The sequence below is a fragment of the Sinohyriopsis cumingii genome, chromosome 10 (genome assembly GCF_028554795.1).
Source record: "Sinohyriopsis cumingii isolate HCF-2022 chromosome 10, ASM2855479v2, whole genome shotgun sequence".
Classification (NCBI taxonomy): Eukaryota; Metazoa; Mollusca; class Bivalvia; order Unionida; family Unionidae; genus Sinohyriopsis; species Sinohyriopsis cumingii.
Genome location: NC_142970.1, coordinates 51,284,838 through 51,301,211, shown reverse-complemented (window position 1 = coordinate 51,301,211; position 16,374 = coordinate 51,284,838). Strand labels below are relative to the sequence as shown.

General features: G+C 40.0%; 1 protein-coding gene across 1 annotated transcript in view; it reads right to left on the bottom strand.

Annotated features, from left to right (window-relative positions):
- LOC149790143 (phospholipid phosphatase 2-like) overlaps positions 1-16,374 on the bottom strand; it is a 52,909-nt gene that overhangs the window by 20,987 nt on the left and 15,548 nt on the right. Inside the window, exon 2 of the mRNA XM_089972124.1 lies at positions 4,912-5,072. Coding sequence (XP_089828250.1) covers positions 4,912-5,072 — 161 coding nt within the window. The remainder of the gene's footprint in view (positions 1-4,911; positions 5,073-16,374) is intronic.

Below are 16,374 nucleotides of genomic sequence, written 5' to 3'. Positions count from 1 at the left end.
GCCTCAAGGCATACAAAAGTCTTGGTTGCAATATCTCACTAAAGATACAATTTTGCACTCTCGTCTAGATTGTTTTCCACCAAACTGCTGAGCAATGAGCGACTAGCACGGCGAGCAATTTCACTAGGACATTCCAACAATGGAGAAATGCTATCAGGGCAAAATGGATCCCATCATTTCTTGCAGACTATTGCTGGAGAGTGACAAGAGATGCTCAATTTAATGAATACAAGAGACACGCCAAGAAGCGCCGAGTAGACGCTGAATAAGGACTAAATTATGTACTCTTATATACATAATACATTTTTGCCTTTTGTTGTTGTTATATATTGTTATATTTATATAACCCTTTTGCTGTTTTTTTAAAGAGTTACATAAACAGGACAAGTGAAATAATGTCATGTCAAGGAACCATAAACATATGAAAAGACATAGGTTTAAAATTTATGGATAAATCTCTACTAGATAAACAATATACACTGACGTAAAATGTAAAGTCTTAAATATCTTGGAAACAGTAGTCAATCAGTTGTTTTAATTGGCATATAAGAATTCATCACATCAAAATCCATAATAAAGAGCACATTTTATCTCTACGGCTGACGACTTCTACAAGTTAAATCAAACCCCACGCAAATTACGAAACTAGATTCGCACCAAAGTTATATATTGGCACATTCCTTCTGATAACGTAAGTGTTGCCCCACCACTATCGCCTCACCTCGGCTTTACCACTATAAAACTAATTTCTCGTATGTGTGAAGTAAAATGTGTACGATAATAGTATTAATGAGCTAAATATAATACATTGAAAAGAGACAGTTCTAATGCGGGTCTATATGGCTCTATTTTAAACAAGAATGACATACAGGTGACCCTGCCTTGTATAAGACACTGTATATAACTTGCATAAAGCCTTTTATAAAATCCATTAATAGAAACAATACAGGTAAAGAAGAGAGCGCAGCGATCTACCCTCAGCTTAGCGTGCCAAGCCCTTATTTTGTTTGTACCGTGGCCGTTTCCAATTGTCGTGTTATCTCTCTACCGAGCTTTCGTTCGTGGCAATGTTCAGCGCTAGGTATTTGATTTGCAAAAAAGTAAAATAAATGAAATAAATGCAAATGAAATAAAACATGGATTTAGTTTTCAACGCTGCAGAAAAGGATGCTATTTGTCAGAATAGGTAAGCCTTCGGGCTATATGCGATATCTGTTTGTGGCCATAATGCTTTCAAAGCAGGTGGTAGCAGACGAGAGCAAGTAGCAGCTGACTTGAACAGAAAAAGGTATGTATATACTCTATAGGCACAAGCCGACGGCAGATTTGGGTCTATGCAGTTTTGCAATTGGATCCGTCTTATATCTGAGCACATACGGTGCTCAGTCTTCCGCCATCTTATTAAAGCCTGGTTGTAAAATGAGTATGCAAGACGATGTAGTTGTGGTTTTGTGCTTTGCTAAGTCAAAGAATTACATTCGTGACTTAACATGATCCGAGTTGAATTATTTAAGTTCAAATCAATGATAAATACGAATGATATTGTAAACTCGTTCTTGTTAACCATGCACTTACATGACATTTGATATGTCTTTTTGCATTGTTTAAAGGGCCAAAAATCAAGGATATTGATCATATCTCTCTCTCTCTCTCTCTCATCGTTTGTATCAAAGGAGCCAAGCTGAATGTTTTTCTTTTCGTTACATTTTGGCATCTAACCTACTTGCATTGTTTCTAAATTTCTTTCATTTAATTTCATTCGCATTGGTGTGTCAATTTCGCGTTACAAACACGTCGTCTTTTTCTTAAACAGACAACAGTGTTGACATGCTGTAGTAGTAGTAGTAGTAGGGTTTAACGCCATTTTTCAGCACACGATAGGCTATACATGGCGTCCAGTATTAATGGTGGAGGAAGAACCCGGGAAAACCCCGGAAAGAACCACCGACCCACGAGAAGCTACTGGCAAGCTTTCTCACATACCCAGTGTTGACATGTAAAATCTGGCATATATTTCAAACGTAGGGTTCATTAACCAATGTTTATGATGCAAACTTCCAACAAATCTATAGAGAAAAAATAATAGTTTTTAATGTCATCAGGTGTCCTCTTGAATTAAGTGCTTATTTTCATACCTTTTTATATTAAATCTGACTGCAGGGTTCATCACGGAATCAAAATCAGGGTTGCTACTGAGCTATAATTTGCTGGCATGTAAACTCAACTTCACGCATGCGTTTCAGCCATAATGGCCTGGGTCGCCTATTCAGTTTCAAGTGATCCATTTCACTAGACTGATTCACGAGTGCACTGCATGTCAGGTAGGAGATACACGTCTCATGTCAGGTAGGAGATACACGTCTCAAAAGCAGATCAAGATAAACGCTTTTATGAAATAAGGCATCTACACTGTGACAGGTGCATATACGTATGACATAACATTCAAAGCTGGAAGTACATATTGTGCTCAGGATCGTATGTCAAGTTATTTTCAGAAACCAGTTTCAAGAGTCAGATCGGATTTTGCGATTCATTTTGAAAAGACTTGTCATGTATAATGTTTTATAATACATATTAACATTGATGTTAAAGGGAAGACCATATAATATTCTTGCGGGGGGAGGGAGAGATAGGGGTGAGGACGGGAGGGCTGCTGAGCGGGGACTGTTATTAAGCTTGAGAGAATAGTATTGGTCTGATTTACAGCCCAAACAAAACCTATTAAATCCATATATTAGTTGAAAAGTTATTTATCTTGAGAAGAAGAAAAAAAAAAACGATATTCCAGCTCGAAAGAAAATCCCAGCCCCGCACCAGGAAAATGAAATGGTCGGTCACTAACAGCTGTATAGATATATCCATCAAATCTTGCAACATTGCATCCTACTTTCTTCCTGTTTCCTTCTTTATCACTTACCAAATTTATTGTAAAAGTTTCCTCTTCATGCTTTGTAGCATCTAATTGTAACAGACTACTGTTTTCAAGACAAGTGTCACAAAATCGCTTTATATCTACATTGGCAGCTCTCTGTATCTAACCAAGCAATATTTGTGATACCAGAGCGTTATTTGTCTAAACGTGGAGGATGCATTTGATATGATGCTTGCCGCCAAGAAGACTGAACCATTCTTATTTTTCGAGTGTTGTTAACTCCCGTACGTGTGTTTGTGTGTGGTTGGGTCGAAACATTTGAAATCAATATATTATTTAAAAAATACCAGACAAACAGTGTCTTACTTAGGGATACAAGAAGATTCAAAATCAAAGATTAACACAGACTGGGCAATTGATAAATTTAAAATGCTACCAGCTGAATAAAATAAATTGATTAACTCTGAGGAATGAAGATTCCAATTCTCCAATTCATCAACTATTCTAGATGACTAGAGTGTATCAATTTACGAAACAAAACGTCGATATTCTCTGCAGCTGCAGAACTATGTATTATTTCCTAAAAAAAGAACATATTCGCTGCTTGGTCTGGACCAGATGCGATACGAAAAGACATGGAAGGTGAAATAATTATGTAGCTTGTTGCTGTGGAAATCGGCAAGCCTGATTTCTCATTGATATAATCGAATGGTCAAGGTAAAATCCATACTTTACTTCTGCTTTCATGATCTCTGACTGACAATATATATCTACAAGTAATATGTATTTTTTTACAGTGTGTTAGAAAATCTGCCTACCTGGTCTAAGCGTATCGTGCGAGATTTTGGAATAGTATGCCTGTGCTTCGGTTCTTGGTCAAATTATTTATATATAATCTTGCATAAGTCGAATTATGTCTATATAAGCTTGCATAAGTAGAATTATTTCTATATAATCGAGAACCAAGTTCCACAAAATTGCTTTTATAAACCTTTCAACATTCGCGAATGAACGAAGATAATAAAACAAAGAAAGCTACAATTAATACTTTAGGAATAAAAGTCGTAGTGACGAAATCCGTAAGATATCTCATCTAGTAAGGGCTGGAATTTACAAAGCACTTAATCAAAACATCAAATTAGATATGACGGTGATAGAGCTTGAGTTTTTATCTATTCACCTTTACTGTTGAAGATCAAACTTTACACAGCCTGAAGGTGTGGACAAAGTGATATTGATGTAGATCATTTCATTATCTGTGCATTTTTTAACATGTTAGGTTATGAATAGCAAAGAAACATTTTGCTATTAGTCAAATACAAGATACAAGGTAGTCATATCGTAGTCTGTTTTGTCTCTTCTCCTTCTTTACATTGAAACTTTAATACATGATAGATTAGTAATCCAATAATAACAATATTTCTTACCATTGTTGTCAAGGATAAATATGCATCTCATGCAATGCATCCAATTCGGTTTTTCTAATTGTTGGTTGTTTTAAATGCTGAACAAAACCAACATTTTATTTTCTATTTAGGCTGATTTCCTCAGGGACAGCAACAAGATGCAAAAACATCTGATTGGCTAAATCAGTGTAATCGTGTCTTAAAATTAGAAAATGAGGCGAACCCTTGATAGACTGTGTCCAATCAAATGGGACCTTTGGACTCCTAATCCCCTCATGTTATGCAAACCTAGCTAAGCGTCATTTAAATGTGATTAACAGATTATGAAAACTTTAAATGTATTCATATGACACAGATGCCATCGACGCCATAAGGCAAGTTAAATTCAAAGTTCTGAGGTTCAACTCTGTTAAGTTTACTTTGAAAATAATGAAGTCGAACTTGACCTAGGTCTTTTCAATGTGAAGAAGTATAACAAATTTGGTCTTAATCCACGATATGTTTTAAACCTTACGGAGCAGAAAAGATGTATAACGGGACATGACCAACGGACACGGCTAACATTATGTATCCCCTTCATGTACGGGAAAAACTCAGACGTAACCTTAACCAATAATAAAGTAACATTCTAACCAAGATCGCTGGTATCAATGCACTCAGGATAGCCGCAAGCTCTATGGACACAGTGTCCGGTCTGTATGGATACATCAGACTCTGGTCATCGCAGAAGAATCCCCGGACAGCGGGCTTTATCCCCAGTTTGTTGAAACCCAACAATCCGGTCAGGATCGAAACTAAATTAAGACAAGACAGAGTAAATGAATGAGGAATTCAGTCTGAAATAAATCATCAAACAGAAATAAATACCGAAACAAAACTCGATCCTTTGCTGTAAAACAATACAGATTTATTAGTCTTTTTTTTACAAACCACTACCGTGTCGTTTGTTACATTTACGATATCTTTAAAATTTGACCTTATACATTTCATTTTTAATAGTAAAGACTCGAGATGCAATAGAACCCTCTCTCAATACAAACGGAATTCAACGCTATGCACACAAATCCACTGGATTTCTATTGAGAAATGCAAGATTTACACATTAAATTATGATGAAAAATTTATACCTATATAACAAAGTCAGACGAAATTCATGTCACTTGATTCGACGTTATGTATTAGGATACACGGTTTTATCAAAGAAATGGATACATAATTATATCCATATAATCTAACAGGTCAGTGACTTATAATTCGTTCCAATAAGGAATAATACCCATGACGCGATAATTACCGCTACTCACGGCCTGGGTTCGATTCCTGCATGGAACGAATTATAACTCTCTAACGTGTTAAATTACATTGGTGCATCTGATTAAAATCAGATCTCCACTGTCCTACAAGAAGATTTGATAGCTACCGCTTAGAAGTCATGTTCTGGTGACCTGTGTTATTACCATAATCGCTAGTTTAATCAACCAGTCAGATGATATATTCGCGTGTGGGAGACTGAGCAGTATAGCTGATGGGCATCAGTGTGTGCCTATCGAACTGACTCGCCTTCAAATTTCTGAGAGCTGCATTTCCATTGGCTAACTCAAAGGTCACTAGAACATGACCCCTAAGTGGTCTGTCAGATCTTCATTCGGGACAGTGGAGATCTGATTTAAATCACATTAATATTGGTGTAATATGACTATAATTCGTGTACTCATCCATCCTAATATTAAGCGGGAGTAAAACAAATAAGTAGGCTAAAATAGCAGACGATTTATGATGCATGTTTCAAGACAACAATAATATCTTTTGAGTAACCACACCTTTTTACTTATATCTGAACGCTTTAAAATGATCATCTGCGTAGTTTCTTCGCAGCTGACATTTATATTTTGGTTAAAATTGGTCAAAAGCTAAAGAGCTTCAGAACTTGAAGGCTGTTCTATTGGTTTGATATGATTACTTTCTTTACATAAGACATCTTCATTGCTTCATCTTATACGACATATCTGATATCATCTAAATCGCTGTCATTTCTTGTTTATATTTTAAACTTTTGAGGAGATTCAGAATTATAAAATCTGTGTTACGGAGTTTTAACGGTTGGTGTGATTGACAGTGTAAACGCTGGGTCACATGTAAGAAGCGCTATGGTGCGCTTGCCCATGTAACTTAAAGCAAGAACAATAGCAAACGCGATAATACGATACGTAAGAGTCTTACTGTCATAGTATGTACAAGTCCTGATCTGATTATCATTTTCTAGTCATTCAGTGAATCCTCATAAAAATCGTTACTAAGGGACCGACCATTTAATTTATATAACACAGAGATTTGCAACTTGTCTCAAGAACACAATAGCCCATGAAATATCGTGGCGTGTGAAATCAAACGTGATCTTTCAAGACTGCATAAAAGGGAGTGTCGATTATAGTTAAAATTGTTTCTGTCCGCTGTTTTAATAATACATCATGTTAATTATTTGTTTTAAACTTTAATGTAATATATGCATGCAACTTGCATTATATGCTCAAGGTATGGAGTTTAAAGGGTTCAGTGATGGGCAAGCCGATCCGGTGTCCAGACTTTAATTGTTATACATGTATCTGAGCAGGAGAATATAGGCTCCTTCTGCTATTTAGACTCCTGATTTTTTTCCCCAAGAAAACCTAAGCATTCCCGAAATTGAAATGGTCATTCCCTAACTACTCTAACAGGACAATTCAGATTCTAGGCAGAAGGTGAAATTGTTACGTTGTTATCAATTTTGAAATACGTTTTTAAGTTAAATGCCCCAAAAAACGCCATAGCTTAGTTACATATAAATATAATTCTTAGAGCTAGAGGTTTGTCTAAAAACTGCAGTCATATTGTGTAATGGTGTGTTGTTCAACAAAGGTAAAAAGCGACAAAATACTTGTCACCTTGTTTTAATTTCTTTAAACGATTCGATGTTGCTGACCACGAATGGCAGACTGGCTATCTGCCAATTTGTCGAAAGGCAGATGGGCAACAGATTTTAAGAAAATATAATAAGGCAAAGGAACAGCCTGCTCTAAAGGCAGATCCAAATTTTGCCTCGATCTGTTATCACTGACTATATCAGACCAGGGTTGATTAAAATGAATTTTGGCGAAAATGCTTCTTTCCTGGAGACCTCTTCATGAGGATAGTCTCAAAATATTTGCAGTTGCTTCCAGAAAAGAAAGCGATAGACCGGTTACAACATTATGAAACTTCTGTCAAATTTTATAACACTGAGGATATTGAAGAGTGTTAACCATTATCAATAGTAATTATAACTGTATGTATATACTTTGCATTTCGGACTAGAAACACAATTTATTTGACAATGTAGCTGAGGATCGCAGGTTCAGTACTGCTAGGGTCTGATGCCTGTGGTTTTCCTTGGGAAATGCACTTGGTTTCTTTTTGCAAGGTAGTATACAGCCAATAATGTGTATTAGAAAAAGGTGCTTTAAAACCAGGGCAAAAACAAGAAGAACAAACACGCTTGCTAAGCGTGCTTGTTTCCGTTAACCTCGAACCGTTTCATTCGACCTTGACTCGTCCTATTTTCGGGATGAGCTTCGTGATTTAATTGAAAGGTCCTTCTTTATATACTTTCCGGAATAGTTCTTAGCCCTTCTTATTCCTTTGGAAGGATTGGGAGATACTGGGTGTGCTGCGGAGGTAATGTTTAGCTCAAAAGGGCACGTATACATTATACCCGAACAGATGTGCTATTCTTATAAACATATTTTGTTTTTGCGTTGTTGATTTGGTACAAGTGGTAACCCCCTTAACTGTCTTTGAAATGTGTACATAACCTGGGCCTGAATGGGCAATGAGTCAAACTGCATCTTTGTCGAACTCATTACAAAAAGCTGAATGGGTCATATCAAATGAACATGGTGTACACCAAATGTGAATTACTTGAAGGAGTTAAGGCAGTGTGCATAAACATTCCTCAAATCAGATAACTATGCTCCTGTTTACTTCACCAACCAACCTTCAAAACTATGCATTATAATACAAGATCAAATATCAGACAACCTTGATTTTAATTTTTTAAATATAGTAAAACAAGATCAAATAGCCGTATACTGACGGCTTAACCCATAAAGTAACACATTTTTTGGCACAGAAATGTGTCATGCTTAGATTGTATTCACTTTAGGTCATATAAAGTCTGTATTTATATAGTGATTATTTACTGCTTAAGTATGACAAAATCTAGGTCTGCATGAAAAAGACATTGTTAAAATAGTATTATCAACACCAACAAGACCTTCCCTAAACATTAGCAACAACAGCAACAACTACTACTACTGCATTAATCTTACTGTACTGACAAAAAGTTATAAGACAATAAGAACTGAAAACTGACTTACTATAAAGATTAAAATATGAACAATCAAAATCGGCAAAATAATGAAACGAAAGGAGATTAATAGAAATTAAATAACTGAACACATTTAAGTGAAAAGGAAAGAGCAAAAGTTAGTTCCATACACCTATTAGACCAAGAATGGACGGCCCACGGACAGCGACCTGGTTTTATCCGGTTATATTTTACAACATAACGGCAATCTGATTAAAATCAGATCTCTACTCCACTAAGTGAAGATCTGACAGAGACCGCTTAGGGGTCATAGTAGTAATGGATGTCACCCTACGTACAATGGGAATTAGCATTACAGGGACCCCTGGGTCACTCTACGTACAATGGAAATTTAACATGGCGAAAAATCGTGGGTCACTCTACGTACAAGGGGAATTTAACATGGGAATAAATCGTGGGTCACTCTACGTACAAGGGGAATTGAACATGGGGAATAGAGTTTGGGCTTGTTTAGGGACAAGGGGAATGGAACATGGGATTTTTTTTTTTTTTTTTAATTTTTTTAAAAAAGGGGTAGGCAATGGAAAGGCTATCTCTTTTCGAGAAATATGGCTGGCCCTGAAAAGGGCCTTTGGGTTTATGTTAATGTATTCATTAACATAAATGGCACCGCATTGGTCTTCTTCTTGTCCTTAGGCTGCGTCTCACTGTTGGCCCGTAAATTAGCACTCTTTTCAGGCATCCTTGTCTTTCAACGTAGATCCTACGTATCCACAGGCTGGTGTTTGTCCTGTGGACAATGGTCCACTTCGATCGGACATACATGAGCATGTCCGTCCTGAACATCATCGTTGACACAAGCGTTGAAGAGTGCACATCGGTCCACATGTTGAGGCGCCGAGAACAGGTGAATCAATGCAGTGAACTGCGCTTATTTATAGGTACAGGAAGGATTGAAACGGATTGAGTTCATTCACCAATCCTAACACGCGTTGCAAAATTCAGTCAGCCCGCATCCAATCCGAAGAGAGCAGTCTCTGACGTCATGTAGTCTATATAGATTCGCTAGCGCTTGTGTGCAGTCAATCTATGCGACAGTGATTCAACATGACGGAAACTCAGAAAACGATCCATTGGGGTGCACCAGCAGGGGAGACTGCCCAAGGGAACCCGGACTTACTTTCAGAAGAGGTGAATTGGGATTTTGTGGATTTTCTCTCCTCGCAAGAATTTGTTCCGGAAGCTGCGTTACCTTCTTCATTACCGCACGTGGAGAATTTTAGACAGAGACAGAAAGAAGAATTGGAGAAATTTATACAACGACAAAAGGAAGCGGAACAGGCTTTTCTCCTACAGCAACAGCAGCAAGAAGAAGAGGTAAGAAAAAAACAACAGCAACAACAGCAAGAAGAAGTAGCAGCAAAGAAACAAGAGGGTGAAAATCAAACGGTTACGGTACTGTTGGACATTTTAGCGGAGTTAAGAAGTCTGAAACAAATGTATCAGACTTCTTTATTACGACCGAAGAGAATACGACCTTCCCGAGCTAAACACGTCAACCCTGTGACTAAGCCTACCGTACCACCCTTAGTGATTTCAACCCAATCATTATCATCATCATCATCAACATTACGCAGTCCAGAAGTAGGCCTTGGCCGTGGCAAAGGCTTAAGGCAGTTAAAGTTGATTGCTTAAACTCACCCCTACACCATAAAGAAAAAAGGCCCTTTTCAGGGCCACCCACATTTCTCGAAAAGAGATAGCCTTTCAATTTGCCAATAACTCAAAAAAAAAAAAAACCCACCCATTTTACCCTTATAGTACGTGTCTGTGTATGAGTGCGTGAGTGTAGCTTCTTATTTTAAAATCAAAACTCAAAGACACTTACCTTATATCATTAATTTATTCTTTTCTCCATTGTTACAATCCAATTCACAATTCACATCATAACACTTTAATTAAAAGTTCATTGACTTCTTCTGTCTCCTTGTTTAGTCTCTCTGTTTTTTGAATTTCTTCACAGTTTTTTCCTCATTTTCTTCCCTTCTTCTTTTCTTCTTCTCCTGTTTCTTTGCCTCTTCTAAATAGAATTGTCTTCCTTCTTCCTCTTCTTCCTCTGAAGAATCCCTCTCTTCTTCCTCTGAAGAATCCCTCTCTTCTTCTGAAGAATTCCTCTTTTCTTTTGACTCCTCTTGTTTCTTTTTTGGGCAATCTGGAGACCAATGTCCTTTTTCTTTACAATAATAACAGGTATCTTGACTTTTGTCTTTTTTAGTCCCTGTTTTTGTTCTTTTTTGACGGTCTGGACACTCTGAAGACCAATGCCCTTTCTTCTGACAGATATAGCAAGTATCTTGACTTTTATCTCGAAAGGAAGGAGAGTAGTCCGTCGGCTGGTCTGAAGAGAATTTTCTAATGACCCCTCGCAAAGCTCTGACGAAACGTTCCATCTGGGTAGTCTCTTCCATCGTTGTGCTCGGCTTGAGAGTGAAATGAATAGTGAAAGGACAAGACACACACCCTTTTATATACGCTGGTCTGCTATGACTATAAAGTAGCTCATGGTGTTTGAACTTGAGTCATTTGACTTTTTGCTTTCAAGATGAAACGATCTAATTCATTCGAGAAGAAAGAAGAAGAAAGTAAGAGGCAGAAACGTGATCTATCGCCTCGTACCAGGGCTGAAATCTTGGCACAAATTCATGCCAGTGATTTTGAAGAGGACATGAGTGAACCAGAATTTGAAACCTCTAAACCAAGTTCACCACCCTTAGTCAACCCTGAAAAATACTATTCCATTCGAGAGACGGAAAAGCGCTCCTCTAGAAAATTTAGAACCACGGCTTACACCTACACGGTGAAGTTTAAAGATTTCAAGGCCGACGTACCCTTGGAGAAAGCAGAAGGGTTTATCACCGAGATGTGGGATTCTTTGCTCACCGCACTCAAGCGACAATGTCAACCCAAAGAAGACGATCGCTTGACACTATCCATAGATCACGACGGTTTGAAATCCCCTGTTTGGATCGAGTTTAGCAGACCCGCAGAACTAACTCCTTCCAAAATCATGGACAAGATTCAACACGTACAACAATCTAATGACCAGTTTGACATCACCGATGGTAAAGCCACACTGAAAATGGCTCACGTCTCTCTTCCTCAAGGGACAGGACGCAAAAAGATGTTATTGGTGGACGACCTTCGCAACACCAAAACAAGTCTCGTCCGAATTAACAACCCTCAAGACCAGATGTGTTTAGCCCGAGCCATCGTGGTGGGACGAACCTATGCCAACAAGAACGACACGGTAGAATGGAAAAGAACCTGGAACACTATTCAACGTTCCAATCGAGCCAAACAACGAAACGAAGCAGAACTCCTGTTGCAACAAGCCGGACTGTCCAAAGACACACCCTGTGGCTTTCCTGAGATGCAAAAATTGCAACATGTCCTAGCTCCACGCTACACCTTGAAAGTGCACCCTCAAGAAATGCGCGGGTCTCTGTTGTTTCGAGGCCAAGACTTTAAGGACGGAAAATACATTCATGTCTATTATCACGATGAACATTTCGATACCATTACCAGTATCACTGGATTCCTGGGATATGTTTATTATTGTGAGAAATGTGACTATGGTTATAATAATCGAGAGCAACATAAACATTGTGGATGGAAATGCTCAGGATGTTTGGCCTCTCCACCCTGTCTGAGCGAAAAACCAGTGCCTTGTTCAACTTGTCAGCGCACGTTTGTCAGTCCTACCTGTTACCATCAACATCTGAAAACACAAGGTTCACAGCAGAAATGTGCTTGTCAACTGCTGAGATTGTGCCCTACGTGTGAACAAGTCATACGTACCAGTAAGGCCAAGGCACACATATGTCGAGGAAAGAAAAAATGTCACATTTGTCACCACATCGTGGACTTGGAACACCAATGCTACGTGCAAAAATACCAACCCCCACCAGAGAAAGAGGACGGTCACAAGAAGAAAGGCAATTTCATCTTTTTCGATTTCGAATGCATGCAAGAGACCGGCATTCACATTCCTAATTTTTGCGTGGCTCATCGAGCGTGCGAGAAGTGCATTCAAGAACCTATCTTCAGTCATTGCCCTCACTGCAGCAAGATTCCTGGAGGGCGTGAAAAAATCTTTCGGGGACCGAACACGTTAGCCGATTTTGCCCAATGGGTCTTAGACCCCATCGACAAGACGTGGAGCCAAGAGGACATCGAACGTTACGGAGATTGTCATCGTCATGCCACGGTGATGGCTCACAATTTCTCCGGATACGATGGACAGTTTCTTTTGAGATACTATACAGAACAAGGCACCGAACGTCCTAAAGTGACTTTGAACGGAGCCAAAATCATTTTCATGCAAGTGGGACAAGTACAGTTTAAAGATTCGATGAGCTATTTGGCCATGCCTTTGAGTCGAATGCCTAAAACGTTTGGAATGACAGAAATGGCTAAAGGGTACTTTCCTCACTTTTTCAATACGGAAGCCAATCAACATGCCGTTCTACCCCATTTGCCTGAGGCTCACTATTACGACCCCGACAACATGCGTACCGAACAACGAGAAGCTTTCTACGTTTGGTACCAGGCTCACGCCTCGGACCCTTTCGACTTTCAGGAAGAAATGTTAAAGTATTGTCGTTCCGACGTGGACATTTTACGACGTTGCTGTGGAAAATTTCGAGAACTGTTCATGGAACACGGAGGGGTCGATCCTTTGAAAGAAGCTTGCACCATTGCCAAAGCGTGTTCCTTAGTGTATCGACAACGATTCATGCCTGAAAACACCGTGGCTGTCATCAGTCCTCAAACGACCCACTATGTCAAGCGTCAATACTCGGTCAAAGCCCTACGTTGGTTACATTACTTGTGCGACAAGGAAGACAAATGGATTCAGCATGCCCGCAACGGAGGAGGCGAAAAGACCATCGGAACGTATTCGGTCGATGGCTGGGACTTAGAAAACCCCAAGATCGTGTACGAGTTTAACGGCTGCTTATTTCACGGATGTCCCGTCTGCTACCCTGACCGTGACACTAAAAATCAGTTTTTACAACGGACCATGGAAGACTTGTACCAGGACACTTGTCAGCGACGCTTGAAGTTAGAACAGCAAGGATACCAAGTGGTGGAAATGTGGGAACACGAGTACGATCACCGTATGAAAACCGATTCCGAGTTTAAACGTCTCGTGGAAAGTTACCAGTTCATGGACCCGCTGAACCCGAGGGATAGTTTGTACGGAGGAAGGACCAATGCCACCTGTTTGCTGTACCAAGCCGACGAAGAGAAAGGAGAAGAAATCAAATACTTGGACGTGTGTTCGCTGTATCCCTACGTGTGCAAATATTGTCGCTTTCCTGTAGGGCACCCGCAATTGTTCACGGAACACATCGACCTGGTCAACATTCGACAATACGAAGGCTTAATCAAGTGCAAAGTTTTGCCTCCCACGAACCTATACCATCCCGTCTTACCTCACCATTGTCAAGGCAAACTGATGTTTCCCTTGTGCCGTACTTGTGCCGAAACGTGCAACCAAGACCAACCTTGTCAGCACAGCCAGGAAGAACGGGCCTTGACGGGAACCTGGGTCAGCGTAGAATTGTTCAAAGCTCTGGACATGGGATACCAACTGTTAGAAGTGTACGAAATTTGCCACTTTCCCAAGACACAACAATACCACAAGGGTGACCCCAGTCAGAAAGGCATTTTCGCCGACTACGTGGATGCCTTTTTGAAACTGAAGCAAGAAGCTAGCGGCTATCCTTCCTGGTGTCACACTCCCGAAGACCAAATACAATTCAAAGAGAAATACTACGAACAAGAAGGCATCTCTTTAGACCACATCGAGAAAAACGAAGGCAGGCGATCGTTTGCCAAAGTGATGTTAAATTGCTTGTGGGGTAAAATGGCACAACGACCGTGTTTACCCAAGACGGAATATTTGACAGAACCTTCCCGCTACTTCCAGATGATTCACGACAAAACCAAATACATGAAACACGTGGACGTCGTTCGAGAGGATTTGATCTTGGTCAATTACGAAGAAGATCTGGACTTTGTACAAGACGACCCTTTTGGAAATGTCATCATTGCGGCTTACGTGACAGCCCATGCTCGCTTAAAATTGTACGAAGCTTTAGAACTGTTAGAAGAACGCGTCCTGTACTTTGACACGGACAGTTGCATTTACATCCATCACCCGATTCAACATCACCCTGACATCGAAGGAGACCGTTTAGGAGCCTGGACAGACGAGCATCCCGACGACAAGATTCTAAGTTTCGTCAGTGGTGGTCCCAAAAATTACGGCTACGAATACCGTGACAAACAAGGAGAAGTGCACACGACGTGTAAAGTGAAAGGACTGACTCTGAATCATCGTACCAATCGAGTGGTCAACTTTGGGGTATTGAAAGAAGCCTTGCAATCGGGAGAGGATGGAAACTTTAAAGTGACCACCTACCAGCCGAACAAGATTGTACGTTTACCCACTCACCACATCGTCAGTCGACCCTTGGAAAAAGTCTATCAAATCGTGTATCAGAAGCGAGTGCGACTACCCAACCACTTTACTTTGCCGTATGGACACGTTGGTATAAAACATTGGTTGTAAGAGGATAGTTACCCCACTAGAAAGATGACTTCGCCACAGCAAGAATCGAGTGAGAAACCCGATGAGAACTCCAAGTTCAAACCCTACCATTTTCCAGTCTTCTTACCTGACTATTGTGATTGTGCCCGTCGATTGGACACGTTTCAGAAATGGCCTTCGGATAGGGAAGGATTACCTTCTTCGCATGTTTTAGCTAGAACAGGATTTGTCTACTTGGGACCTGAGTCAGGATTGGGATACGAGGTACAGTGTTTCGCTTGCGGACTGAAGTTACGAATGGATCTATGTATCTATAAAGATTCAGCTATTCTGGAGCATACTCGATGGTCTCCGCATTGCCCTTACCTTTCTATGGCCTTTCCACCCATCACACTACGGTACAATGTTGACGGTACCTTAGAGACGGTACCTTCCAGAACAAGACATAAAAAACGTAAAAAAGGAAAGATGTACAAGCTGGAGACTGCATTGAGACTAGTATAAAAAGGGGGCTATGGTCAAGATCGATAGTTCATTGTGACTACCAAGACCGAGCGAACAAGATGAATACTTTGAAAGAGACATCGTTCCAGTTTGGGGATTGTAAAAAAGTTGTATCTTCCTCTAGTGTGACTAATACTGGATGGATAAGACCCAGGCATTGCGACGGAAAATGTCCGGAAGGAAACTGCGATTGTCCATGTGGTTACCATTGTAATTGCGTAACGGAGTTTGCAGACGAGTGCGATTGTGAGCCTTGCGATGGGTACGATGCTGTACGTTGTGACCTGAGCGATGCCGTAAAGCATCATGGGAACTTTGTTCTCACTACCCCTATCATGGAAAGTGATGCTGTGCGTGTCAAACCTGAGGGATGCGAAAGTGATGCCGCTCGTCCTCTTGGACATTTTACCGGGTTTAAAGGGGAATGTTCACCTTCACGTCTACCCCCCTACGGATGTCATCCAGCCCTGAGCAAACTCCTGTTCCTGTCACCCAACCCTCATCGAAACGAACCTGTGAAAAACGAATATTCGTTTCCTGTGCGTTTGTCGGAATACTGCGACTTTGAAAATCGTCTTCAATCGTTCAAAGGAAAATGGCCTAAGTATCTGGGAGGACCGACCCCCGAAGA